The sequence below is a fragment of the Rhinolophus hipposideros genome, assembly GCF_964194185.1.
Source record: "Rhinolophus hipposideros genome assembly, chromosome: 9".
Lineage (NCBI taxonomy): Eukaryota > Metazoa > Chordata > Mammalia > Chiroptera > Rhinolophidae > Rhinolophus > Rhinolophus hipposideros.
The window spans coordinates 49,695,884-49,723,867 of record NC_138055.1 but is presented as its reverse complement, the minus strand read 5'-3'; the positions used below and the strand labels follow the sequence as shown (position 1 = coordinate 49,723,867).

At 53.0% G+C, this 27,984-nt stretch overlaps 2 protein-coding genes across 9 annotated transcripts in view; one reads left to right on the top strand and one right to left on the bottom strand.

The window, feature by feature from the left end:
• The window catches only part of HDAC7 (histone deacetylase 7), a 36,106-nt gene extending 27,675 nt beyond the window's left edge, over window positions 1–8,431 (top strand). For all 8 annotated transcript variants that reach the window (XM_081060367.1, XM_081060368.1, XM_081060366.1 and 5 more), the window contains 10 exons: window positions 344–451; window positions 1,416–1,471; window positions 1,635–1,722; window positions 2,767–2,886; window positions 3,120–3,217; window positions 4,413–4,531; window positions 5,204–5,337; window positions 5,613–5,697; window positions 6,926–7,064; window positions 7,229–8,431. In XM_081060367.1, coding sequence (XP_080916493.1) covers window positions 344–451; window positions 1,416–1,471; window positions 1,635–1,722; window positions 2,767–2,886; window positions 3,120–3,217; window positions 4,413–4,531; window positions 5,204–5,337; window positions 5,613–5,697; window positions 6,926–7,064; window positions 7,229–7,274 — 993 coding nt within the window. In that variant the 3' untranslated portion in view covers window positions 7,275–8,431. The remainder of the gene's footprint in view (window positions 1–343; window positions 452–1,415; window positions 1,472–1,634; window positions 1,723–2,766; window positions 2,887–3,119; window positions 3,218–4,412; window positions 4,532–5,203; window positions 5,338–5,612; window positions 5,698–6,925; window positions 7,065–7,228) is intronic.
• Window positions 8,432–9,405: 974 nt separating this feature from the next.
• On the bottom strand, window positions 9,406–16,962 carry SLC48A1 (solute carrier family 48 member 1). The gene is made up of 3 exons (XM_081060370.1): window positions 16,706–16,962; window positions 11,244–11,411; window positions 9,406–10,633 (listed from the first exon to the last, which is right to left on the bottom strand). The coding sequence occupies exons 1-3, from the start codon at window positions 16,839–16,841 to the stop codon at window positions 10,497–10,499; spliced, it is 441 nt and encodes a 146-aa protein (XP_080916496.1). The 5' UTR covers window positions 16,842–16,962; the 3' UTR covers window positions 9,406–10,496.
• Window positions 16,963–27,984: the final 11,022 nt, after the last annotated feature.

Here is a 27,984-nt window from a genome sequence, read left to right as displayed (position 1 = left end):
TGAGCAGAGCCAGCTGGGGCTTAAAACGCCCCCCGGCCCAAACCCCAAGTCCCGCCCAGGTAACGCCATGCCCCCTACTCTGACCGGGGAGGCAGGCGCGATGCTGCTGGCAGAGTGCTGGCAGATATGGGCTGGTGATATGGACGGAGCTGGGAAGGAGACATCATGCTGGGACCGGGGGATACGGGAGGCCTTGCCTTTGGGCGGTGGGGCACTGGGGAGGCAGCACTGTCTGCCCAGCTCCCTGCCCCTGGGGTTCTGGCCATGGGGTGGGCACCACCCACGGGCCCTGGCTCCTGTGGGAAGCCTTGGATGATGCGGGCCCTGACTCTGGCCCCCACAGGTGGATACTGACACCATCTGGAATGAGCTGCACTCCTCCAATGCAGCCCGCTGGGCCGCCGGCAGTGTCACCGACCTGGCCTTCAAAGTGGCTTCCCGTGAGCTCAAGGTAGGAGATCACGGGTTGAAGGCGGGCAAGCCACGAAGGAGGCAGCAGGATGGGACAGCAGAGAAGGCCAGATCCAGAACCCCAGACATCTCATTCCCCTAGGGTAGCACCACAGGGTTTTGGAAGGGAAATCGAGAGCTCTGGAGACCAAACTGAGATTTGAACCCTAGGCTCATGTTACTTGGTGGGGAGGCAAGCCACTGTGACCTTGGACCTTTGGTCTCTGAGAGACACAGGGTCATAGTCATCCAGGTGAGGTCACGCAGACCTGCTGTGTGCTGTAGGCAAGTTGCCATGTCTCTGGATATCCGTGCGCTGGCAGATTGGTTCTCTGCAGTTTAACAGTCCGGGTTGGTGCTCTGGGCTGGGCACCTCAGGGGCTTGTCCTGAGGTTTAGGAGCTCAGCTCAAGCCTGTCACAGTGCCCTCAGTGACATAGCCCCTTAGTGGGGTTTTGCAGGTAAGGGCACAGCCCTGGGTTTAAAATCCTGGCTCCACTATTTACAGCCAGGCAGCTTTGCACCAGTTGCTTAACCGCCTACGCTTCAGATTTCTCCTCATCTGTAAACTAGAGATAATAATAATGTTTATCTTATGGAGTTATTTTGAGGATTAGATAACATTTGCCTCAGAGAGATGTTGTGAGGATGAAATCCAGTGTTTATAAAGGGCTTACACAGGGCCAGGCACCTAGTTTTGGCCCCAGAAACAGTAGCTGTTGTTACTACCAAGTGCTCATAGCCGGGACACACCAGGGTGGGGGTTCTGGTGTTCACATCCAGCCTCAAAGCAGCGGACGCTGCCTGGGGCCTGAGTCCTGGGGCACTTCAGACGCTTCCTGGCTGCAGTCAGCTGTTGCCCCATGGCTCCTTCTCTGGGTAGGAGCCTGGGGCTGGGGGCAGGTTCTTGGAGATGTGGGTCAGAGGGCTGGCTGTTTGGTTGATAAGCATTCTTTCTGTTTCCAGAATGGTTTTGCTGTGGTTCGGCCCCCAGGACACCATGCGGACCATTCCACAGCCATGTAAGGCCTGGGGGAGGCCTGGGTAGGGTGAGATGGGAGACATTCCCTTCTTCCCCTGACCTGTTTGCGGCGAGGCCGGGCCCGGATCCGGGGGGACAGGAGGCTGGAGAGGTGGAGACACAGAAGGGAACGGGCTGGCAGGACCTCTCTCTCTTTGTCCCAGGGGCTTCTGCTTCTTCAACTCAGTGGCCATCGCCTGCCGGCAGCTGCAACAACAGGGCAAGGCCAGCAGGATCCTCATTGTGGACTGGGTAGGTCCCAGTGCCTAGACCCTGCAGACCCGAGAGCCTTCTGGAAAGAGCCCTGAGCCTGGCGTCAGAAGATGTGGCGTCATGTTCTAGTTCTGCATTAGCCTCCTGGGCCTCAGATTCCCTCTGTGTAAAATGCGGGTGAAGGTAACCCCCACATCACAGGAGCTTTGGGGAGGCCCAGAAGACGTGGTGTATGGGAAGGCCATCAGCCATAACAAGCTCCCACAATAGGAAGAGCCATCTGAGGGCTGCCTTCAGCCTCGATTGGCTTCTTTCTGCAGATCTCATGTCCACATTTCCCCTACAGGTCGTGACAATAATAGCAGAAAACATCAACATACCACGAATTGCATATGATGTATTTAAGCTTGACTATACCCGGGTTTACAGATGAGGAAAGTGAGCACAGAGAGGTTAAGTAACTTGCACACGGCCACTCACCGAGTGCATCCTGAGATTGGGCTTTGAAGCCAGGTGGTTAGCTGTAGCGTACACATATCTTCACTACTAAGCTGCCCCACTCTGCACTGACCTCTGTGAAGGAGACATTCCGATGCAGAAGCCGTGGACGGGGGAGGTGCTTTCCACACCTGCACATGCACGGTCCTGTGAGTTACCAAGTGCAGGGCCATAGCTCTTCCTGGGATGGACGGTGCTGGGCTTCCTGTAACTGAACTTGGTCTCTGTCACCTGCATCAGTCCGTGACCTTGGGCAAGATACGGTAGCGAGGGTTCCTGACGTGCAATCCTGGACTCTTCCTTCTGCCACTGATCCACCCTCACACACTCTCACTAGTGGGTATGCCCGTGGCATGCCTCCTCCCCTGCGGGTCTCAGAGCCCCCTCCATGTAGCATACATGGAGAGACTGAGGTTCCTCGGGGGCCCGTGGATACTGGGAGCCACTCAACAGTTTAGCTCTAGGAAGCCCGGTTTCCTCACCCCCAGGCTAGGGTTTTGTTCCTCAAAACCCTTCTAACCTGTTCCAGTTCCCATCTCCCTGCTTTCAGACTTTCCCTAATCCACTGTCCATCTCCCGGCACAGGACGTTCACCATGGCAACGGCACCCAGCAAACCTTCTACCAGGACCCTAGTGTGCTCTACATCTCCCTGCATCGCCATGACGACGGCAACTTCTTCCCGGGCAGTGGAGCTGTGGATGAGGTAACGAACGGCATATCTGGTCTACCCCTTAGAGCCCCACTGACTCTCCCTCAGGGCTCTGCCTCTGGCACAACCAGCTGTGTGATCCTGGGCAGACTGTTTAGCCGCCCTGGTCCTGTTTCTCCATCTGGAAGTGAAGAAGGTGGACAAGCTGATCTTGCCGCACGAACATCCGGGGATTCCCCTCCTGGGACGCTGCTCTCCTCATGTCTCTCTTGCGTCCTGTTTTCCAGGTGGGAGCTGGCAGCGGTGAGGGCTTCAACGTCAACGTGGCCTGGGCTGGAGGTCTAGATCCCCCAATGGGGGATCCTGAGTACCTGGCTGCCTTCAGGTGAGAGCTCTGGGTGCCCGGCAGCCCACCCTCTCCAACAGCACCAGGTTGGAGGTGATCAGTTGACTTGTCAGTCTGTCCTCATCCCATTACTAGACATTATATACCAGCCCCGGAACCAAGACAAGCAAAAGGAAAGGCACTGTTACGCTGGCCTCTAGTAGCCTCCACTCCCGATAGGAAGATAGGAAACAGAATGAAAAAGTCAAAGAATGCTTTATAAAGTCACACATTATCATGAGCCGATGTTGAAATGAATTTTGAGAGACGGACAGGGTAGAGTGAGCAGAGTTGCCACCTTCAGTCAAAGAAACCTGCCTGGAAGAGGTGGGCTTTTTGCAGGAGATGAGAAACTTAAGTTGTGGAGGAAGAAGGAAAGCAGATGGTGTCCATATTGGGGGAGTTGCTTAAGAAAAGCCACTCTAGAATAGCAGCTTTAGGCTCTCTTATATATTTTACTCTGGAGCCCTTATATATTTTACTCTGTGGTCCCTGTACTCCATTTGAGAAAAGGAACCCTGGAAGTAGGTCTCCAAATACGTTTCTGGAGATAGTCTCCATGAGAGCTTCCTGTAGGAGCCCTGGACGGGCGTTCCTGGTGTCTGTGCCCAGAGCCCGGGGCCTGGAAAGACACCAAAATGGACCCCAGAGGTGGGTCAGGGATGGAGGGAGGCAGCCGTAGGGGCGGTAGGGGCCGAAGGGGAGAGAATGGATCTGGGTGGTCCAGGACTTCAGAGTCTAGTCATCCTGATCAACGCTTAGGTGGCGAGTGGCAAGGTGTGTCAACTCAGTCTAAAGAGGGTAGCAACTAAATACAGGGCATTTCCGGTGCCTGAGGCTCAGTGATCTGCCCCTTCCCTGTGGCCCTGCCCACTGTACTCTCCAGACACGTACACACACTCATTCTTCTTTCATTCCCGCTGGTGCCCATCCTTGGCTCCTTCCTGCTTTATGACAGTTAAGAGCACTGGGTGGCTGAGTCCTTAGGCTGTGCCAGGGACATGGGTGGCCAGCCAAGGTCATAGAAGTCAGAGGGATTCTGATCCCGCTGGGAGTGTGGGTGTCTCAGAGTCCTAAGAGCAGGGGGCCCCACAATAAAGTTGGTGGGAGAGGGCTGGCACCAGGCAGGGGCCCTCGGCCTCTGTCCCCACAGCACTGCACAGCGTGGTGAGCCCCTCTTCTCACCCCCTCACAGGATAGTCGTGATGCCCATCGCCCGAGAGTTCTCTCCGGATCTGGTCCTGGTGTCAGCTGGGTTTGATGCTGCCGAAGGTCACCCAGCCCCACTGGGTGGCTACCATGTTTCTGCCAGATGTAAGGAGGGCCCAGCGCCGGGGGGAGGGGCACAGGGCATGAGGGCGAGGCTGGGACGGGACGACTGCCCAGGTCAAGGGCAAGGTGGCAATGGCCAGCCCGGGACCATGAGTGTGAGGACTGTGGTATCTGGCCTCAGAATTCCCTGGGCTTTCCCAGCCTGGCACAGCCCAGGAACCCATCCCATGACCAAGTCCATTCACTAAGTCACACCCTGGGGACTCATGTCCGATATACAGGAAGCTCAGCCACAGGACTGCCCTCACCCCAGTTGTGTCATTCCCAGGCTGCGCTGGCAGCTTCTCCTGAGGGAAGATGGGGAGGAATAGTGTTCTCAGAACAGAAGGCCACAAGGCCTGGAGGACACAAAGAGAAGATGGTGTGGCACAGTGAAAAAGACACTGGCTGGAGTCAGTGCTGCTGGTTCAAGTCCTAGCCTTGCCACTTCCTAGCTGTGGGCCCTTGTACAAGTCCCTTAACCTCTCTGAGCCTTGGGGGAGGCATAATAATAGGTTTTACATGGGAATCCATATGAGGGCACTTGGGAAAGTAGAGTTATGCCTCTGCGTCATTATTTATAAGGGGAGAAGCAAGCAGGGAAATAATAGGTAGAGAGGGTCCACTGCTCGCCCACCCCCACCCCCACCCATTCTTCCCCTCCCAACCATCTAGGTTTTGGGTACATGACGCAGCAGCTGATGAGCTTGGCGGGAGGTGCAGTGGTGCTGGCCTTGGAGGGTGGCCATGACCTCACAGCCATCTGTGACGCCTCTGAGTCCTGTGTGGCTGCTCTTCTGGGCAACAAGGTAAGCTGCCCGCCTCCCATCCGTGCCTCTCTGGGGCAAGGAGTCCAGCTCTCCCAGGACTGCCCCAAACAGCAGGCAGATGGGGCGCCTCACAGATAAGGGGGGGTGGCCAGGCCTGGCATGAGGAGGATGGAGTGGATGCCTCTTCCCCAGATCAGGTCTAGAGCCAGGAGCACATGCCTGTTTGTGCCCAGAAAGCCAGGGTCCATGGGGTGGGAGAGAGTTGGGCTGGGGGTATCAGAAACTGGTGGCTGATGTACTCTTTTCGTCTGTAGGTCGACCCCCTTTCAGAAGAAGGCTGGAAGCAGAAACCCAACCTCAACGCCATCCGCTCTCTGGAAGCAGTGATCCGGGTGCACAGTGAGTGTGGAGAGAGGACACCCGCTGGCCCCAGACTTGGGAGAACCTGAGGGGTCTGCTGTTCCCAGTGACCAGGTCCCCAGGACTTCTGCCACCAGCCAGGACAGGGACCCTGGGGCCGGGCAGGACTAGGCTTCCTATCAGTTACCCTAGCCAGAATGCTGGCAGAGCCCTCCCAGGGTGGATACCCTCGGAGCTCTCCAAATGGACCCAGAGGGACTACGAGACAGTGGCCTCCTCAAGGCAGGACGGGCCTCCCATCTCCAGCAACAGCCCTAGGCCAGGCCAGGCCAACAAGACTTAGGCCACGTTTGCCCAAAGTGCTGCTTCCCACCTGGACCCTCAGTCCTGGCTGCAGGGGGTCTCGAGCTCCGCTTGCTTTGGGGGCTGTGTCTTAGAATAATCCACATTTGGAAAGCACTTAAAATGTTCACCATCAACTCAGCATCTATGGAGCATTTTACGTAAAGACCCATGATCCATGCTAGGGATACAGAAATGAATGAGAGAGATTTCCTCACTTCTGGGGCTCAGTGAGGAAGCGTATGTCATGTGAAGACGCTGCTGGTACTTTGTACGGAGCCTGCACGCCGGGTGTGTTCCCTGGACTTCTCATAGCAGTACACAGGGGGGTCGTGTCCATGGTCTAGGGGGGTTAGTGGGCGCCCAGAGCGGGTGACTGGCTTGCCGATAGCCACACAGAGCGACCATGGTGATGGTCGGCTCTCCTGGTGCTGTGTCCTTCCGCCTCCCGCCTGCTTCTGTCCTGTGTGCTAGGCTGAGCATTGCTGGGGGCTGATGTGAGTGGCACCCTGTGCTCCAGGTGGCCAGGGCTCGGGATCTGTGCAGTCACTCTGATGCACGCCCATCTGTGGAAAAATGGGCCCCACCGGTGCTCTTAGGAACCCCACACCTATGGGAATGGGTCAGAGGTGGCCTTTCAGCCAAGGCGGTGGGAGGAATGGCTTGGGCATCTACTAGGCCACCTCATAGCTGTGCTGAATCTGCTCTGCAAACCCTGTCATGGTTGCAGGGGCCAAGAAGGGGAAGGCATTGTGTTGAAGGTAGAAGCAGGTGAGAGAGCCGACCCCACACAGGCAAGGACACACGTGATACTCTGGGACCTTTGGTCTAAGATGTGCCATCTCAATATCAGTCTAGGATGTGTGGCATGGCAGGGGAGGGGCTTGTTTTCCTCAACGCTTTCTGACTCGGCTTCTTGTCTCAGGTAAATACTGGGGCTGCATGCAGCGCCTGGCCTCCTCTCCAGTGTCCTGGGTACCCAGGGTGCCAGGGGCCGACACAGAAGAAGTGGAGGCAGTGACTGCACTGGCATCCCTCTCCGTGGGCATCCTGGCTGAGGAGAGGTAATGCCAGGCCCCTGACCGGCAGCCTGTCCGCCCCTGGGTCCCTCCCAACTTGAGGATCCCAGATCCTCGCACAGCCATCCCAGCTGTGCCAGGGAAGCTGGGCTGAGGCCCTTCCTGCAGCCCCTGGCCCCCCCAGCAACGCCACACTTGTCCTCCCCCAGGCCCTCTGAGAAGCTGGTGGAAGAGGAAGAACCTATGAATCTCTAAGGCTCTGGAAGGGGTCTGCCTGCCCACGCTGCCCTTTGGACCTGGTTCTCTTCTCACCTCTGGCAACAGTACCTGTTCCCAGGGTCTTCAGAGATCCTCTGGGCAGGTACTTGGGGCCAGAGAACAGCCCCTTGACAGTCAACCCAAGGAGCCTGAGAAGGCCCCTGGGTCGAGGCTAGGGACCAAAGAGGACCCTAAGGGGACCGGCTGGGCAGCCGGCCAGACCCCAGTAGGGCTCTCCTTAGTCTGCCCCTGGGGGGTCCAGGCCCCTGGGGGCCCCCATTCCTCAGGACTGCATAGAGGAGTACTGGCCGATTGGGCCCACCCATAACCACTATTCTTGGCTCTGTAGACCCTGGACTTTGCACTCAGCCCCAGGCTCCACACAGAAATGTGAACTTGGCTTCAGCCAGGGTGGCCCTTCCTATGCTCTGAGGGCTGGAGTGGGGGTAACGGGGATGGATAAGAGGAGCCAAGGCGTCCTATAACCCTGAGTGCAGGGGGTCCCTCCTCTTGCCTGCTTCCTCAGATGACTCCGGAAGCTACCCCCTCCGCCCACTGGGCAGTGAAACACAGCTTTCTCAAGAGCAGTCATCAGCAGGCCTCCCGTCTGGTCCCTGCTCCTGCCAGAGGCCACCCTACATTGCCCATCTCAGTGCCCTGGAGGAGCAGATAGGTGCTCTTGGAGCTCTGTGCTTCCTGACCCCATGGTGCCAAACCATCCTCTCCCCTCAGAAGCACAGTGTGACCCCCCAGGGATCCCTCAGTCACTGCCCCCCTCCAGGAGCCTTCTCTTTCTGGGATCTTTCCCACCCCAGCTCTGATTCCTGCCCCACATAGGACTAGCTTGACTGACGGGAAAGGGGGTGGGAGTGTGGGTGCAAGACATGGGGGGCTGCTCTGGCTAAGTCAAGATTTCTGGGGTCCAGGCCTGGGGCCAAGAAGGAAAATATTTGAGTGTGTGTGTGTGTGTGTGTGTGTGTGTGTGTGAGAGAGAGAGAGAGAAAGAGAGAGGGAGAGAGAGAGCACGTGCATACACACGTGCATGTGTGTCTTCCCTAAAACCACCATACCCTGTGTATGTATGCATGTTTTTGTAAAAAAGAAAAAAATGGAAAAAAATCCGAACAATAAATGTTTTATTTGCTTTAAAAGGTACATGTGAAAGGGCCTGGAGCTGAGGGGTGTGCTGTGGACACACAGCTGCACAACACGGTATGCGTCTGATTAGATACGGAGAAGGGACTGGGTGGGGCTAAGCTCCTTGCCCTTCTTGGGCAGCTGCTCTGTAGGAAGAATCCATGCTGAACACTCCCTAGCTGCCCCCACCTACCCCACCTCGGCCGCAGCTTTGGGCTTAGTCCATAGACAGAGGGCCCATTGTGGCAGGCGGGAGGGGGGAGGGATATATAGACACTCAGACCTGGCTCCCTAAGGCATCCCCAAAGAGTCGTAAAGACCTACCTGAGTTTCAGTCCCAGCTGGGAGCTCAGGTAAATCACATCGCCTCCCGGAGCCTCTGTTTATCAGTGAAAGGCTCCAGAAATAGACACTATTTATGGTTCTTGCTCTAACGCACCATAACTTCTTAAGCATATACTGAGCGTAGGAGAGAGAACAGAATGGGTGAGGTAACAGGCCCAGACAAGCTCACCCAGTACAAGCAGGAGGACAGTGCCAGGGCTGCCAACGCCTGTTTTTATGGTTCTGAGTGGGCCAGGCTTCTCAAGCCAGCAGGAGTAACAGGCTCGTTACCTCAGACCTGGCCCAAGCCTTCACAGCCTGAGCGAATGAAGGGAAGCGGGTCTGTCCCCTTCCCATCTGTCCTGGCCTTTTGGGCGACAGATACTAAATCCCATTGGGGCGGCTAAGGCTGTGTCCATGGGCACCCTCACCCTGGCCACAAGTGTGCTGAAAGCCAGAGGAGGAGAGCCAAGCTAGTGGGTTCCCCCATGCCAAGGGGACAGGAGGGAGAGGCCCTCCAGCCCGAGATTCCAACCTCCTCCCCTGCCCGCCAGGGCACAGTGCGAGCTAAAGAAATGGCTTAATGAGAAAACTGGAGACCCAGTACCACCCGCCTTCTCACCCACTGCTCCCACCATCACTTCCCAAGAAACAACCAGAGGCTGTCTGATACAAATGGCCGCTGTATTTCTGCTAAAGTGACAGTGACACAGATAAGGCGAAGAGCTGAGGGGCTGGACACAGGTGGGAAAAGGGTAGACTGTGCAAAATGGCAACCTAACAAAAAGATACATGTACCAGTAGCCCCTTCCCTCCCGAGTCAGGTGAGCCCTTGGGCCAGTGTATGTGTGGAGAGCAGATTTCGTCTTTCAGGAGGGAGATTAAAAAAGACAAGCTTTAGGTGAAGGGCAGTGAGAAGGGACAGGAGTGGTGGGGGTGGGGCATCTCATGGCCAGGGGGTGTTCTGGCTGATCTGGGTGCGATGGGCAGGTGTGAGGAGGTGGAGTGGAAATGCAGGGCTGGAGGTGTGTGGACAAGGACTGAGGGGTCCTTCCAGCCTACACCATGCCGTCCCCTCCCCAAAGCCCTTCTGGGGGCAGGAGAACCTTCCCATAAGACCCTTAGTCTGGCCTCACTTGTTGAGTCCTACTCTGGGGGATGTGGTACAAGTAAGAGGGAGGATTTCAAATGGTGAAGAAGATAACTGGCTCTTGCACACTCATGGGAGACCAGCTGTGGGTGGAAAAGGGACACCGAACTCTGCTCAAGTCCCCAATCCCTTTGGAGGAACAAGAGGATGGGGTGCTGGGGTTGGGGTTGAGAGGTCTCTACTAGAGACCCCTTACTTGACCTGACCTCGCTAGATTCCCATCTGGGCCTGAGGGAGCGTTCTTGGGGTGGCAGGGACCAAACCACCTGCCCCCTGCCCCCAGGCATAGGTCAAGGCCTCACTGCCCCTTGACTATTACCCTGGCCCTGCTTACAAAGATTCCTCACCGAGTGCTAAGAAAATAGATCCATTAGAAAAGCTGCTCTCCAGCCAGACCAATGAGGAGCAACAAGGCAGGACCCCGGACCCCTTTCCACAGCACCTAGGTCTCCCCAAAGGGCAGGGGCAGCTTCCCAGGAGACAAGGTCCTCCTGCTGTGTATTTTCTGCCACAGTTCTGGGGTCCCTGGGTGGGGCAGCCCCACCTGATGTCTCAGAAGCTGAGTCCAGGTCCTGAGGACCCCAGGTGCAGAGACCTCACTCCCTGGGTCAGAAATCGCTGAGGATGCTGATGTCGGCGAAGTCAGCGCGGTAGCGGTGGGCATAGAGGCTCAGCAGGAAGGCCCATTTGAAGGCAATGAAGCTCCAGACGCAGGACAGGTAGTAGCTGTTGGGGTCTGTCAGGCCTGCAGGGGAGAGGAGCCCGATTGTGACTCTAGAAGGCTTTGCCCTCCTCCCCAGCCCATATGCCACAGGCCTGGGGCCACCCCGCCCCACAACCTCCGACAGAGGCGGAGCCAATCCTACAGATTGAGTGTGGTACTTCAGCCTTTGCAGGCAGGAGGCAGTGGGGATGAGGGAAGGTCAGGGCTGGCCAATCACGGGTCTGTACTATCTACTCCGCTTTTGTGACTTTTACCCTACGCCACGTGCAAGGGGCTGTAGCATCAGACTCCCCAGGGGCAGGGACAAGGGCCTTTGGCTCCTGCTGGTTGCAGCCACCAGGGGGCGCGCCGATCCCACTACCCGGCATGGCGATTAACCACCCACCCTGGTGCGGACTGGCGGTGTGCACTGTGCTCCACACCCCCCTTGCCTTTCACTGAACCTTCCAACCCCACGGGTGGGCACTCATCCTCCCACCTTTGACAGTGAGAAAACCCAGGCACGGGAAGTAAACTGCCCAGTCCCTTGGACGTAAACGGGAACCAGGTCCGAGATCACAGGTCTACTCCTGAGCCCAGCACGCGTCCTCCCCTCCCAGCGCCCGCCCTGCCCTCCCACAGCGGCCCTCACTCTGGTGTCTGGTGATGGCTAGCACGAGGAAGGTGCAGAAGGTGGCGATGGAGACAGCGGAGAAGAGAACGCCCACGAAGAAGAAGCCACGCAGCCCCTTGAGCCAGGTCCTCCAGTAATCTTGCATATACATCACGTGTGTCACCAGCACCCACAGAGCCAGCACACCTGCGGGACAGACGGGTCAGCTGGACTGACGCTGCAGGGCCCCTCTCCTCCTCACCCAGCCTCCAGCCACTGCACCCAGGGCTCCCCAGGGCCTGTGAGGGCCGACTGGCCAGACCTACGTGCATAATAATATTAAGATAATGTTGGCCTGTGTACTCTCATTCCCTCATGAGTGGAGTTTTCTGCAGGCTGCAGGGCCTGATATCACCAGGACCTGAATGCAAAAGCAGGTAAGAGAATCTTGCTGCCTTCTATTAGTAACACCTTCATTAAAGAGACTGGCAAAAATATAAAGCCCCGTCATTCTTCTCCCTAATTTTTTTGTTTTGAAAAACATGACTCTCACACACACAAATATTGTTACTTATGTTAACATAATCTTATTTAAAATATTAGTTTTAAATACGCCCAGTTTTAACTTCTAATATGGTACCTATTGTCAGATATAACCCACATAAACAAGATTTCCTTGGGGTTGCATGACTTTTTGAGAGTGTAAAGGATTCTGAAACAAAAGTTTGAGAACTGCTGCAGTCCAGCCTGCTTTCCAGAGACTTCCCACTACCTCCTCCGAGGGCCACCCAGGTGGGAAACAGGCCTCTCACCCTGACGCTCCTCCACCCGGCCTGCAGGGGCTTCTAGACTTTCTTCTTGTTCGTGGCCAGACTCCATGTCACTCCCTCCAATTTGCAACCTTTCCTGAGCCCGCCTTCTGGGCCTGGCTGGGCACTTCCCCTACAATGCCAGCTGCCACTCAGCAAATACAATAAGTACCCTTTGTGCCAGGCTGTGCCTGCCTCGCAGCCCAAAGAGTAGAACAAATATCAATTCCATTGGCAAGGGTCTGGAGTGGGGCCACAGGGTTCCCGCAAGTGAGGATTGAGGCAAGAGGCAGAGCCAGCTGCAGGCTTGGCCGTGTGGGCTACACAGGCTGGGGATCCAGGAGACCTGTGCTCACGTGCACAGGAAGGAGGGACACCTGGCTGGGGAAAGTGGTTATCTGTGGCAAGAAAGCACAGAAAGGGAAGTTGACAGGGATGTGGGGGTGGCAGAGTGCTTTGACTGAATCTATGATATTTTATTTCTTAGTATGGTAAATGTAAGGGAGTTTGTTAAATCAACCATCGTTTTTCACATGCCCAAAATGTTTCATCATTTTTTTTTTTTAAAGTTAGGGAAAACAAAAGTCAGAGGGGAGCAACATCACAGAGCTATGCTCCGGTTACCAGCTCAGAAGCTGTCACAATTCAGGCGGCCTGGCAAGGGACAGAAACCATGAGACTGCAAGCCAGGAAGCCCCGAGCCTGGCACTGCTGCACTACTCGTGACCTCTCAGAGCCTTGGTTGTTTTACATCTAAAAATGGGTGAGCCCCAACATCCCGCCATTCTGGAAACTTGGCAACTCTAGGCTTCTACTCTAGTGAGGGCTCAGCCCCACCTACCCCTGCAGCTTCTCCTCCCCTCAGTTCACCCACACTCTCCCTGCTCTGCCCCTGCCCTCCCCAATCTTCCTCAGGGGTCGGAGACCTGGAAAGGTCCCTCCACCCCTGAGATCAGGGTGAGCCAGTATAAGCATTTCTCCATCCCAGCCTAGGCAGGAAATGGGAGAAGGCCAGAGGTGGACCAAATAGCAATCCCACAGCTTCAACTTACATTGTACATGTTTTGGATTGTGTACCAGCGCCCTTCCCAGAGTCCTTTCCAATCTTCTCATGTGCATCCTAAGTGTTCATTTGGGGAGATGTTTTATTTCTTAAAAGGCCCTAGGAAGGGGGCTAATTAATTGTCTCTAAACACATTTGAGAAACAGTCACATGGGCACCTTCTGGGATAGCCCTACTTGCCCTCTGTCTCCTTAATATGCCTTGAAGGACGTATTGGATCTAGAGCTCATCTACTCCATGAAGGGGCTGGAGTAGATGAGCTCTAGATCCTTTACCACTCAAAGATTCTGGAAGCCAGCTCAGGAGAAAAATAAGGAGGTCGAGCAATTCCTCTGTGACTCAGCAGTTTCTGGGTTAGGAAATGGTGAAATAAGGGCCTGTGGAAATGCCATCTCTTAGTCCATTGGCCATGCTCCAGCAGTGCCCCCAAAAACACCCACCTCCAGATATACCCATGTACCAAAAAGACCCGAGCAGGAGGAAAAGGAAGATGGCCATCTTGGGTATTCCAGATCCCAGTTCTTTGTTAACAAGCAGGCACAACCATCTCCACCTCTCATTGCCCCTTGCACACAGACCTCACCTCTAGATAAACACAAGCCCAGTCTGGAAACAGGCCCATTCTCACCCACCCTGGTTCCTACCACTTTCCATGGAAGAAGAATCTACCTCACCAACTCCACTCAAGGTGGTCAGTGAAGGAGCAGGAGCCCCCACTCATCCCCATCCCACACCTCAGGCAGGAGGCAATTATCCCTCAGCCATGCCCCCTTCCTTAGGACACTGGGCTCCGAGAAGCTTGATCTGCAGAACTGAGGACAGAATGGACAGGTCTTCAGGCCCACCCAGCTGCATGTCCATGGCAGACACCACTCCTCACCTCACCCTCTAGGAGCAGGGCTCCTGCTCCACTGGGGGCTCACAGGTGACAGGCCAAGGGCAAGGAAGGCACACGGCTAGCCATGAAAGTATCCCCAAGTGGCTGGGTTGAAGGTGAGGAGACAAGAGGAAGCCAGCGGAGCGCAAAGGGAAGTGAAGACAAGTGGAACACAGGGCCTGGGCCCTGCTATGTCCTTGTACCCCTGCCCTGGGGGAAAGCAGGGCCCAGGGTCCCAGGGCTCCTCTGGCTCACAGCTCCCATGGGAAGAACACAGCTGTTTAGATTCCTGGGGCAACTTTCCTATTCTTTTTCTCTTTCCTTGTCTGTTAGATGTAGAGCAGCAGTCTGTGTTTCCCCAGGGGTCCCACGGCAACACTATTTCTTCTGCAATTGCCTTTGCTCCAAGCCTCTTCTTCCCAGATAACACCAGGAGGGGAGAGAGTGGGTCTTCAACCATGAATGCTTTTCCCGCTGGACCCAGGGGCTCCAAGCTGACCCTGCCCCAGAAACCAGAACCCCCACTGGCCCCTGCCTGGTACACAGGCAGAAGAAGCACGCTGGGGCTACCCTTGGATGACTTGGCAGTTTTTAGGCTAAAAAAATGCCAAGTCAGAAGTGGGGTGCTCACGAGTCAGTAAATTCGCTGATGCTTCACCCCCAAAAGAGGAAGAAGGCTGGCTGGCTACGGACTCTCCCAGAACCCACTGAGGGTGGAGAGGGCCCGTATGTAGCCATGGCCTGGCAAGCCCTCCCCTGCGTACCACCAGCACCACCATCACCACCACCATCACCAGGCAGCTTTGGCTTGTCCATGGCCCCCTCCTGGTTGTCAACGGCCAGACTGTCCTAGTGCCTCTCCCTGCAGGCCACTCCACAGCTGGCCTGCCTCAGAGGGAAGCTTGCGGGGAGGGAGAGAGGGCAGAGTAGGGTCAGAGGGAAACCCCAGGACTCCCTGGAGTATAAGCCAGAGGGCCTATTCCACGTCTCTCCAACAGGCAGCTGTGAGATGAACGAGAGAGGACACAAAACTACAATATTTCAGACCTGAAGAGGGGTCTCAGAGATCATCTCCCTCAGTGGCATCTCCTCCCACTCCTTACAGATGAGGGAACTGAGGCCCAGGAGACACTGAGGGGCCTAAGGTCACATACAGCTAACTAGGGTTCACTCCACCAGGCCAGACTCTAATACATCAGCTCTGATCCCAGGGCTGGCCCTCCCTCCTCACCCCGTACCAGCCCCTCATCTCAGGTCTTATCAGTACAACCAGAGGGCCTGGCCTGAAGATACCACCTTCCCGAGGGGAAAGCAGCAGGGCTGACAAGAAACAGGAAAAAACTGCAAGGAGAAGAGAACCAGGAGAAATGGTAGATAACTGAGCAGAGGTGGCCTGGCTGCCCTCTGGAAGGACAGGAAGCCACAGGTGGTGGGGTATCCAGGGAGACATACGTGAGAGCAGCCCAGCTAGGGTGCCCACTGCCCTTCCTTGGTGACCCCCAGTGCTCTGCTTGGCATTGCTTAGGCTGTGCCTACGTATGCCCCTCTTATAAGGCAGTACCCTGACCTCTCATTGCTTCTCTATCCAGGAACAGTACTCAGTAAGCTTGGGAGCAATGAGTAACTCGAGTTATTTTTCATTAGTCCATTTAGGATTCTTTGGGCAGAGGATTTTAGAAATGGAGTAAGATCATCATATGTAAAATCATTATCCTTAGATGTATTTTTCCCCCCAAATTCTTTTCCCACACACAGTATTTCATGTAGCTGTGTAACCCCGGGCAAACTATTTACTCTAAGCTTCGGTTTAAGGCTTACCTGTAACCTGGGCACAATAATAATGCCTATTTCATAGAACTAATGGAAAGATTAAATGAGATGATGGAAGCAGATTGCTTAACACAGTGCCTGGCACATACAAAGCATTAAAAAAAAAGTTAGCAAGTAAAAATAATTGTTCCGTCTTCACATCAATTCTACAACCCAGAGAGGTTAATGGCATGCCCAAAGGGTGCACAGCTAGTACAGAGCGTTGGTGAGTACGGGGCCTCCACCAGGGCACTCACGTTCTCACTCTAGTACTCGCCTTCCCTTCCCTCCTTGAGGCACAGAAAAGGCGGCCAGTGGGATTTAGCAGACCTTTGGTGGAGGAGCCACAGCACAATGGTGGCAAAGAGACACCCACGTAGCGGAGAAAATGTCCAGTTCCCATCGGATCCCTAGGCGGTCCTCCAGGTCTCCGCGAAGGCCTCTGAGGTGGTGGAGTCACACTGGAAGGAGGCAGGTGGGCTTCCCCAGGAACCCCCCCCAGCCGTCCTTTCCACTACCGCCTTCTCTGCCCTGGCCCGTGCCCCAGAACAGGTGTGTGGTTGGGGGTCTTCACACCTACATGTGTACTAGCGTGGGAAGGTGGTGCGCGAAGCGGGCGCGCAGGGAGGGCGCCGTTATTGGCAGGAGGGCAGGGGGCCGCGAGCTCAGCCGGGCAGCGGCGCGGCCGACTTGAGCAAACAGCCCCAGGCGGACGTCGGCGCCCGGGATCGCGCCAGGGCTCGGCTGGCATCAGGTCGCGCTGGCACCCGAAGAATGCCCAGGCCGCGCCGGGCCTGCGCTGCCCATGGATGGTTCTGGGCAAACACCCCACCCGCTCCCCGGGGAAGCGCCGCCCTCGAGGAGCCTCGGGAGCAGCTGACAGCGCCTCCCCACGCCCGCATGCCCGCAGCCGGGCCCCAGCGCCCCGGGAGCCGAGGGGTACCTGCGAGGCCCCCCATAGCCGCAGTTCCCGGCTGGCTGTAGACCACCGTCCAGACGAGGAAGATGGAGAAGCCGGCCACGGAGCTGAGGCCGGAGTAGGCGGCGCGGATGCCGAGCTGCACGCGAGACGGAGCCATGGGCCGCGCACGCCGGGCCGGAGGAGCGCCGCGGGGAGTCACAGGTGCAGGGTCCGGAGCTGGAGCTGGAGCTGGAGCCCGAGCCGGGAGCTGCGGGCCGCGCGGCGCTCCGCCCCGGCCCGCCCCCCGCGCCGCCGGCACAGCGCCCTCCCCGGCCGGAGGCCGCTGGCTCCCGGAGGCGCAGACCGCGCGCCTGCAGTTTGGCACCGTGAGGTCCTCGGGACCTCTGATCGTCAGCGGGATACCTGTTAAAAAGGCAAGTCCCGGGCTCATCCTCAGACCTACTATGTCAGGATATTTGGGCCTTGGCGGGGCCGACAATGCATGTTTATACAAGCCATCTGTGGTGACTACTTTTCAAATTTAATCTCTGAATAGGAGGCACATTCTCGTTTAAAATGTTAGATTGAAATAATTTCTCGTTAAAAATATAAAAATGAAGAAATAGGAAAGTACACAGTGAAGATGATTCCTTCCACCTTGTGCCCTATCAGCCCGGTTCCTTTCCCAGACGTTCTCTATACACATCTCAGAAGATGCTTTACACTGAAGTTTGAGAACCCCTGCCATCAGCACCTTCTAACCTCAAATACCTGACCCTCATTGATAGCTCCCTTTTCCTTTCATTTCCACAAGCCTCATCCCCCCACCCCAAATCCCTACCAAACGTCTCCTCCACCCTCAGAATAAGACAATTCTAGAGACTGGAATCTACAGCAGGAGTATATTGAGCTCCCACTACATAGGCCCAGCTTCCTGCTGGGAGCTAGGAGGGAAAAATCAGACACACAGCAGAGCCCTCAAGCTCTTAGAATCTAGTTGGGGAGGCCCATCACATACCTGCACAGAATATGTTGCCAGCATCTCTTGTACTCATTTCCTTTTGCTGCTATAACAAATTACCATGAATTTAATAGCTTAAAACAACACATGCTTGTGATCTTATAGTTTTGTAGGTCAGGAGTCCGAAAATGGATCTCACTGGACTAAAACGAAAGGGATAGCAGGGCTGAGCTCCTACTAGAGGCTCAATGGGAAATTCAGTTTCCTTGCCTTTTCCACTTTCTAGAGCCGCCCACATCCGTTGGCTTATGATCCTCTTCCTTCATCTTCATAGCTAACAATCACATCACTCTGACCTCTGCTTCTGTTGTCACACCTCTTCTCTCCCTGACTCGGCTGCCTCCCTTTTTCCCCTCACAATGACCCTGGTGACTAAGAACCTGGGTAATCCAAAATAATTTCCCAATCTCAAGATCCTTAACTTAGTCACATCAGCAAAATCTCTTTTGCCGTGTAAAGTAACATATTTACAAATGCTGGTGATTAGGACATGGACATCTTGAGGAGCCATTTTTCTGCCTACCACAGCCTCTGGAATGTAAACTCCATGAGCAGGAACTGTACTACTTTCGTTTACACCAATACCTAGACAACTGTCTGGCGCATAATAGCCCCTTAGTAAACATTTGTTGAAAAAAATGAATGTGATTTTGAATCTCTTTCAGAGTTGCATGTAGATAGCTTTTATTACTGTGCATTTAAAATATCCATTTAGAAAGTATCTACAAGGTAATCAATGATAAAAAATAGAACTGTATTTTTTCATGAACATTTTGATCCACACTTCATCAAGTTTATTGATTAACCAATGGTTACAATAGTGTTTGATTCAAAGAGAGGGAAGCATTCATTATTGATATACTACATGGGCTCTTTTATTCCATTCTTTAAAAATGATCAAGGTTGGGGCTGTCAAAATTATATTTTTATCATGGAAAAAAATTTCAACTCCCCAAGTCATAATGTTGAACAGAATTAGAGTATTTTCTTTAGAATTACTTGAAAAGACAACTGCAAGCTTATTATAGAATATTTATATTTTCTTTTGTGTCTGTGGAATCAGTATATTGCTGGCAGCTATTGTATTCAAATAAAATATGTTTTCACTATCAAAATTAAAAGAAAAAATGAATGTGAGTGAATGAAGGTAAGCACTAAATATGGATCATGCACAAGAACTCTAGGCAGCGCATGATTAACTAATTGCTGGAGGCGTGATGGAAACCATTGTAAACCACATTTGTCTCACTTCAGAATAGTCTAGGAGCTTCTTAAAAAAGAAAAAGACCCCAGACTCCACTCCTAGCCCATTAATTTAGAATCTTGGGATTATATTTTTTTAATGAGAAGTGATTTTTTTTTAAATTGGGGAATATTGGGGAAGAGTGTGTCTTTCCAGGACCCATCAGCTCCATGTCAAGTCATTGTTTTAAAATCTAGTTGTGGGGGAAGTGGCGCAGCTCAGCTCCAAGTCAAGTTGTTGTTTTCAATCTTGTTGTGGAGGGTGCAGCTCACTGGCCCATGTGGGAACCGAACCAGTGACCTTGGTGTTATGAACACCACGCTCTAACCACTGTACCAACTAGCCTTCCATGAGAAGTGATTTTAATGTGGCTCCCTCCTCTGGGAGCCGCTGATGGAGAGAGTAAGAGCTGGACACTCAGAGGAGGAAGCGAGGCCCATGGTCCAGTGTGTATTGCCCTGGATGGCTTCTCAGAGCTGGCTGGCTGGGATCACACTCCAGGCAGTGGGAACAGCATGTATATAGCCCAGAGGGAAGAAATAACATGGCAGGTCAGGAAACTGTAAGCAGTTTGTGGTCTGTAGGTGGAGTGGTGAATTTTGAGGTTAGAAATGTTCTGAACATAAAGGGCCTTGCCTGCTCTGCTGAAAAGGCTGTTCTCTTACCTACAGAGCCAGGTGAGGGAAGAAATTAGAAATGTGGCCAGAATAATAGTGTAAGGCTGGAGAGCTTATGAAAACACTAGAAAGCAAGGAGATCATTGGGACGGTCCTTTATCTCCCTATGTCTTAGTTATCCTATTTGTAAAGTGAGAACAGCAGTGATATCTACTTTAAGTGTTGTGATGAGGACTTGGTGCTCAGAAGAGTGCCTAGCACATAGTAGGTGCTCAATAAATGTCCGCAAGACATCTCTTGCCATGGCAGCAGAGCAGCTGCCATGGCAAGAGATGATGAGGGGGTGTCTGAAAGGTGGTTCAGGCGGAGGCAGTGAGAATGAAAATGAGGAATTTGATTTAAGAGATATTTACGCTATTTGAACCTTAAAGGTTGGGTAGGAATTAATTAACTGGGCAGACAGAAAGGAGGAGAGCAAAAATATTATGAGTGGACATATTAGGAGTATTGGAGAGTAGGGGGAAAACTTGTTACACTGGAGCATAAGAATGTGCAAGAAAGTAATGAGGAAATAATTACGCAGCTTGGGCTCCAGTTGTACAAGAAAGTTAAGAGCAGGCTGAAACTTTTTCTTAATTGTGAAAGCAATACGGAGCCATTGAAGGATTTTACATTCAGAAAGGGTCACGACTTACTTTGTGACCCTGGACAGTTCCCTAATTCAATAGAACTTTCTGTCATGAGGAAAATTTTCTGTACCTGTGGTACCGGTCACATGTGTCTATTGAGTACCAGGTATGTGGCTGGATTTTTGATTGTTTTCTGTTTTAATTGAAATAATCACACGTAGCTGGTGGCTACCGCACAGGAAACTCTCAGAACCCCTGTTGCTCCATCTAAGTGATGAGGACGATGTTACCTCGTCGGCTTGTTATAATGGTTAAGGTATATTGAAGTTCTATAGTTAAAGCATTCAACACGGTAATTCTGCACATTTTTGTTGCTGTTGTTGAAATGGTTGCTATTGTTATTATTGAACAGGAGTTGCACGACATAAGCCATGTCTTGGGAAAATTGTTTAGACTGTGATATCCAGGTTATATTTGATAGGAAAAAAAAAACTGTAGAAGAGAAAGCATATACCAGGCTATTTAGGTGATAAGGGGTGGGTTACTTAAGCTCTTACCTGGAGAAAGGCCACGAGAATGGGAAAGAATGGAATGATTATGGAGCTACAAAGCACACGGCTGTGCACCATACATACATTTCTTCCCATATCATCTTCCTTGCCAAGGTACTTCCAAAAAGCACACTTTCATCCCAACCCAAGACAGACACCACGACCCATCCCTCACCCCCAAGACAGACAGCAGCCGTAGTCCCTGCCTGCAGCAGAAACTGCTAATGCTCACCATTAGCTGCTCTTCTGGCACATGACCTACTAAATTTGAACTTTGAACACTTCCCAGCTCCTTGCAGTTCAGTTGATGTCATGAGACGCAGTTCTGAGCCATGGAATCAAAGCAAAAGCAATGTGTGCCATTTCCAGGCTGGACCCATAAAAATCTCCCACGCATCCTCTATTCCTTCTTCTCGTTCTGTGATGATCTTAGAGGACACATGTTGAAGAGAGAAGCATCAAATGATGGAAAGAGCCTGGGACCCTTGAATGAATGAATGGAGCAGAACCATCCCCTCCTTCACCACGCCCTCATTGGACTGGAACATGTGAGAAATACACTTTTGTTGTACTAAACCACGGAAATGTCCGGGTTGTTTATTACAGCTAACCTTACTGCCTGAATAAACCATCCCTCATTCCATTTCAGGTCATGTAAATATATCCTAGGACTATATGGATAACCTGTCTGAACTATCAATCCCTCTGAAGTCACTTGTGAATTGGGACCCACCAATAGTAAGACAGACCCTCACTCCCACCCACAGAGATCTTGCTTCCTAAGACATTTCTTCCTCAATTCCCCAAAGGAGGCACATTCTAGACATATATCTCCTCCCATAATGCTACGTCAAGGTTACCCCCACCGGGCTATATTTCAGTAGATTGAATTTATTGGACTCATCAGGGCTTCCTCCTCTCTACTCCTTAATCATCACACAGCAGGGGCGTGTCCTTGTTTACTATGGCTCCAGCCCTAAACCAGGCATCATTACTGAGTCCTCCCTTTCCTTCACCCCCTGCATCCAATTCATTAGCAAGTACAGTTGGGTCTGCCCTGTCCTTTCTTTCCATCCCTCTGCCACCCCCCTAGTCCAGCCACCATCCTCACCTTCATTGGCCCCCTGCCACAGTCTCCTAACTGGTCCTCTTCTGTTCATTCTTTCCCCTCCAATTCATTCTCCACCCAGCAGCTGTCATGATCTTCAACAACAAGAAGCAGAACATGGTACTCCCCTGCTTCAACTCCTCCAGTAGCTTCTCATAGCTCTTAGGGTGAACTGATCAGGGCCTCACCAACTCCAACAAGTCTCAGCCCTGCTCATTTCACTTCCCAAATTGGCCCTCTTTCTGTTTCTCGAAGGTGCCACGTTTGTTCCTGCCTCAGGGTCTTTGTACCTTGTGCTTGGAAAGCTCTTCTCTGAGTGCTCAGAAGACTGACCCCCTCTTCACTCTAGTCTCAGCTCAAATGTTACCTCCTCAGAGAGGAAATTCTGTTTTCCTCATCTAAAGGACAAGCCCTTATTTGTTTTATTTCCTGTAGCACTTATACGATGTGAAATTGTCTTATGTATTTGTTTATCCTTTCCATCCACACCCTTTCCACCCCATCGGAATATAACCTTCAGGAGGGCAGGGGCTTTATCTATTAGGGACCAACATCTCAGTTTGTCCAGGGCTGTCCTGGTTTTACCACTAAAAGTCCCACGTCCCAGGAAACCCCTCAGTCTAGGGCAAACCGTGATGGCTAGTCACCCTATTTCCTGCTTTGATTACTTCTGCGTTCCCAGGACCTAGTCTAATACCAGGTGCATAGATAGGAACTCAATAAATATTTGTACAATGAATAAAGAAAAAAAACGACTAGCTGTCCATAAAGAATTCTTTGATCTTGGCTCTAGGGGGCAGCCTTCCCCAACCTTGTGCCATGAGATCCAGCTTTGCAAAGTTGGGCTAAAATCTCCTGTGTGTGAATGTAGGTGGTGAGTTCCACATGATTCTCCCCAGACCTTACTTGGTCCCCTTGCCCACCCCTAGCCCTTGTGGAGTTCAAGGTTGAGGACCCTGGGTAAGACAGCCCGAGACTGTGCCTGACACAGAGGTGGATCCCCCGTCCCCACCCCACCTGGGCCCCCCCCCATGCAGCTTCGTCTTCCTCCTGAGGTCAGGCTTACAGACCACAGAGCAGAAAGACTGTTCTAGAGAGGAGGAGCGATCACTGCAGGGAGAAGTTGGCTGGCCCTTCCTGAGCATCCCAGCTGCCCAGGCTATAGGATGGGGTCCTGAGTTGAGGGCTCAGATCCAGGGGTTACCTTGGTACCCCAGTGCTGCTCCCCAGGGCTATGGCTGCCTTCTGCCCCTAAAGGGGGATATCTTCACTTCTCAGGGCTAGAGTGAAACTGCTCGGAGCCTGGCTTCTCTCTCAGCCCCACTTCCTCTGCCTGCCCACTGACAGCAGAAGGTCCACAGAGAGGGCAGGATGGGGCAGAGTGAGAAGATGCTGAGCGGAAGCAACAGGTCTGGAGCTCAAGGGCTTAATGAGCATCCGAGACGGGGCTGGAGGCAACAAGGCAGAGAGAGGGGGAATGTGTGTGAGTTATCACTGCTGCATAGCATTTGGGAGGGCAGCGTGGAGGAGCCCAGGCCAGCTCACCTCTCCTAATGTTCTCTGATGACTTCCGGCTCCTGACCTGAACACCCCTACTCAAGGTACCTACTGCAACTCTCTTTTCCCTTTCTCTGGGAGGTTGTTGTTCGGTGAGGGGAGGGGAGAGGAGAGAGTGAGGGAGAGAGGTAAAGCCTGCAGTTCGCCTTTACATGGCTTTGCCCCTGGCGCAGTGGGGAGGAAGAGAATACTAAGGCTGAGGGCAGGAGGGGAGGACATTAACTCTTCCAAAAGGACAGAGCCCGGCACAGGGATTAGTACATATTTCCCAGGGGCCCAGCAGGCACCCTCAGCTATGGCCTGAGGAGCTGGGGTGGTGGGGTGGGGGGTGGGACTGAAGCCTCAGAGAAGATTAGATCAGGGTTTAGGAATTCCAAGGCCTGAATTCAAGGCTTCTGCTAGGAGGGGCAGCCAAGAGCAGGAAGAACTTCCCAGAGGCCTGAGATGGGACATCTGAGCAGCGGGTGAAGCCTTTCCATCAGGATGGGAAAGGTTGACACCAGGAGAAAAGGGAGTGATCTGCAACTCTCAGAACTGCAGACTTCCCTCTCTTTCCCATTTCTCTCCTCTTCCTGCTCTGGACCCCATCTTTGCAGCTTTCCCTGGGCTTTCACTGTGTCCTCTCTACAGGGAGGAAATGGGCTGTGGGTCTGGTGCCCGGAAGTCTTTGGATGTTCAGCTTCCTCTGTGGCCCCAGCACTTCCTGAGTGGGATTTAGGGGCAGGATGGAGGTCTGCTCTGATGCTGGGAAGGGGCTTCTTTCCCTGGCCTGCTGGCCTGATTATCTACATTCTTGCCCCCTCCTCAGCCAGTGCTCTCGATCTGGATAGATCCAGGTATCTATGAACAGGGCTCAGGGCTCACCAGGACCCCTCCCTCAGGCCCCTGTTGCTGCCCTGCCAAGTCTCTGAAACATGAGTTTGAGTTTTGAACAAAGGCCATAGGCTCCGGATGGTTTGGAAGATGGGAGTGTTTGAAACTAAGTTTTGGGGAGGCTGGGAATGTTGGGAAGGGAGAAGGAGGAGGAGGTAGCATGGGTGCTCAGCCCTGGGGAGGCTGGGATGTGGGGTAGTCGTGTCAGATAAGTGCACGCTGAAAATTGGGACAGGGTACAGGAGTGAGGGAAAAGGAGAGACGCTCTGAGGCTGAGGGAAAGGGACACAACCAGACTGGGGCTGCCATTTTAGAGCACTGATCACTCAAGGTCGGATACAGTATCTCCTGGGTATTTGAAACATACGTACTAACACATACACATATAATTGAAAAGCAACAGCTGGAGCAAGACATCAGATACTAATTTTTGCACGTTCATATAACCCCAAATTTGCCTGGTAGGCAGGCCTGTCCCCCTCCCCTTACCATAGCTCCTGACTTGTTCCAGCCTTTTCTCCTGCTCTCCCAGCCTCTCCTTACCCCACGGTCACCACCTTCACCACCACCACAGGTCTGCTCAGTGATTGCTTTTGTGCCCCGGTCACACATGGGTAGTTTAAGTACCAGCCAGAAGAATGTGCCACAGAAAAGTACGGGGTCCCTGCTCTTGCTTCGTCATCTTCCCGATGGTCACCAGGCATGTCCAGCCCTCGTGAACCTCCCTCCAGCTTGCCCACCTCCCCCACCTGGAGAAGGCAGGAGCCCATCTCTCCCCTGCCTCCCCGCTCCACCACAGTCATAAGTGGCTCATGAGTGACTGGCCGTGACCTACCAGTCCTAGGGAGGTTTGGCTCAGTACCCATCAGCATTCCAGCTCCCTGCCTCTGCCCCCACCCCAGGAATGGGCAGGGAGGGGATGGGAGAACTGGACTGGAACCACCCTTGGGGGAAGGAACCTGGGCAAGCATCAGAGGACCTTGACTCTTCCAGAGCCAGAAGGTAGAGCCTACGTGAGGCCAAGTTAGAGTCCCAGGAATGCTGAAGGAGGCTACAGCAGCCAAGGTACCAGGCACAGCCCTCACACCGTCTGGTAGCCAAGCTGGCCCTTTCTGCAAGAGGCCCGGTCCCCTGGAGCCTGTTAGTTAAAACTTCCTCCAACCTCCCATTCTCCACCAATCAACCTCAAATGACACAGCTGAGTGTGTGAGCAAAGTGTGCAGCACAGGACGAAAGGAGAAAAGAGGAGGAGACAAGGAAGCAGAAAGGAGGGAGGAAGATGGAACAAAATGCCCTGTAAATGAACTGAAAAACCAGCCCTCTCCCTTCCACCCTGCCCTGGCTGCAGGCCGTCAGCAGGCCCAGCCGACTTCCCACAGTTCCCATTCATTTCATTTCCACCCATATTCATTAAGCACCTGCTTTATGCCAGACACTGCGCTGGGTAGGAAGTCTTGACCAGATTACTGTGTTAGGGAGATACAAGAAATTCCCACTGGACTCCATGGTCCTGCTGCTAAGTATCTGCTCAGTTTTAGCTCTCCAGTATACGGCAGAGTTCCCAGCACTTACAGTAAGTGTTGTAAAATGAATTAAAGATTTCTGTGGCATTACATAGGAAGGACTGAGGAAGGCAAGGTGGAGACGAGTGATCAGGGAGGCAGTAGAAAATAGTGGTGAAGAGTGTGGACTCTGCTGTCAGACTGCCTGAGTCTGGCTCTGCCTAATTCAATGTGTGACCTTGGGCAAGTTACTCTACCTCTCTGAGCCTCAGTGTCCTCACATGTAAATAGGGATTGTTCTGAGGATTAAAAGATGGTGTCAGAAAAGGTCAAACCTCGTGCCCTGCACATAGTGCTAGAAGACACCATCCCTGAGCTAGAGCAGTTGCAGTAGGGATGGGGCATAAGGGATGGACGCAAGAGATCATTCATTTGTTGAATCAACGTGACTTGGTGGCTGATTAGATGTGAGAGAAGGAGGGAATGAGGTTCCTTGCTTAGGCAGTGGTGGGGCTCCTGGAGCAGGGAGCTGAGAGGGGCAGGGCAGGAGGAGGGGCAGGCCTGGGTGGAAGGGAGTTTTAGACCCACCTTGTGAGATTCAGGAACCTGTGGGCTCAACAGGGTAGAGCTCAGCAAAGAGGCCTGGGGAGAGACATACAGCCCAGAACCAAAGCCAGGGTCTGAGAAGTCCTTCTAACCCATTCACCCTCCTCAACTATTCCTTGGTAGACTCTTCAGTCCCCTGCTACTCACCTGAAGGGAATGGGGCAAAAACGTTGCTTGGGTAGATTCTGTTAAGGGGCCCTGCTTTTCAGCTTCCATCATCTGCCTGTTCCTTTCCCACCTCTGCAGCCTGTGCACCAAGGTGTGGGGGAAATGACTCTGAATGTGGGCTTTTCCCTCTTGGTGGGAACTGTTAGTATATTTGAGAGGCAGGATTACAGAGTGGTAAGTCACACAGACTCTAAATGCTTGGATAGAATCACTCACTGCTCCACATCTTCCTAGTTGTGAAATCTTGGCCATGTCATTTGACCTTTTTGTTCTCAGCTTCCTCATCTATAAAATGGGATAACAATAATAACTATCACGGGATTGTTGTAATGATTAAATCAGTGAATATATATATAAAGTATCAAGAACAGGGCCTGGTGCATGTTAACTATTGTTATTATTGTTTATCTGTCTAACACACCTGCCAGGCATCTAATGACAGTCGGTGCGGGGGGGCGGGGTGGAGGCTGCACCGGGACACGGCAGGCTTGTCTCCAAGATGACTTACCACCTGGCTTGGACTGTCTTCCTCAGACACAGTCTCCTAGTCCCCCGCCCCCTCCAGGCCTCAGCCTCAATCAAATATCTACTGAGCAGTAATTCCACTGCCTGGCCCCACCTAGGAATCCCGAGGCCTAGAAACCGGCCCCATCATCTGCCTTGACAGGAGGCAGCGGGCTTTGCCTGCCAGTTATAAGAATGAGGCAAGTGGAAGGTACAACCCCAATGGTCTTCCCTGGCTACCAGGAAACAGGTAATCACCCCAGGCCATCTTCTCAGTCTCTCAGGAGAGGAGAAATGAGAAAGAGATGTGAAAAAAGAAAGGCAAAGAAAGGATAGTGTTGAGGGGAAACATAGATGGGGGGAGGTAGGTTTGGGACACTTTCATTTTCACAGATTTAAATGTCTTTCTTTAGATCCTTGCACCCACCCCTCAATTTCTCTTTCCTGAGCTTCCTCTCTTAGACATATGGTTCAGATTAGAAGAATGAATGTGATGTATACACGAGACAGTATGGCATGTGGTTAAGGGCAGCCATGCAACCTGGGTTCAAGCTGCAGCTCCACCATTTACTAGCTGTGTGATCTGGGCAAGTTACTTAATACCTCTGAGACTCAGTTTCACCATCCGTAAAGTGGGAATAATAGTAGTACTACTTCATAGGCAGAGATTACATATACGTGAAGCACTTGCAACTGTGCCAGGCACTTCCAGGCTACTGTGGCCTGCTGAGAGGTCTCTGGAAGCTGAAGTCCTGCCTCACTCCCCAGTTCCTTTTCCACCTGCCGAAAGTAGGGGCAGTATGAACAAGAAATGGGGGACCCTACTGATAGTCTTTGGAAAGTTTCCTGCAAGAGCTTCTAGACCAGGTTACTGGCCACAGCAACTTGAAACTTCTAATCACTCCCCCATCCCACCCCAAACTCCCCCTGAACACTCTTCCC

What these genes read in the sequence shown, in the direction of transcription:
- SLC48A1 (XM_081060370.1), bottom strand. Translation starts at nt 16,841, where the DNA reads ATGGCTCCGTCTCGCGTGCAGCTCGGCATCCGCGCCGCCTACTCCGGC. An exon ending in GGCTATGGGGGGCCTCGCAG is followed by an intron (nt 11,412 to 16,705) that starts GTACCCCTCGGC and finishes TCTGTCCCGCAG; the next exon opens with GTGTGCTGGCTCTGTGGGTG. An exon ending in AGCCATCACCAGACACCAGA is followed by an intron (nt 10,634 to 11,243) that starts GTGAGGGCCGCT and finishes TCTCCCCTGCAG; the next exon opens with GCCTGACAGACCCCAACAGC.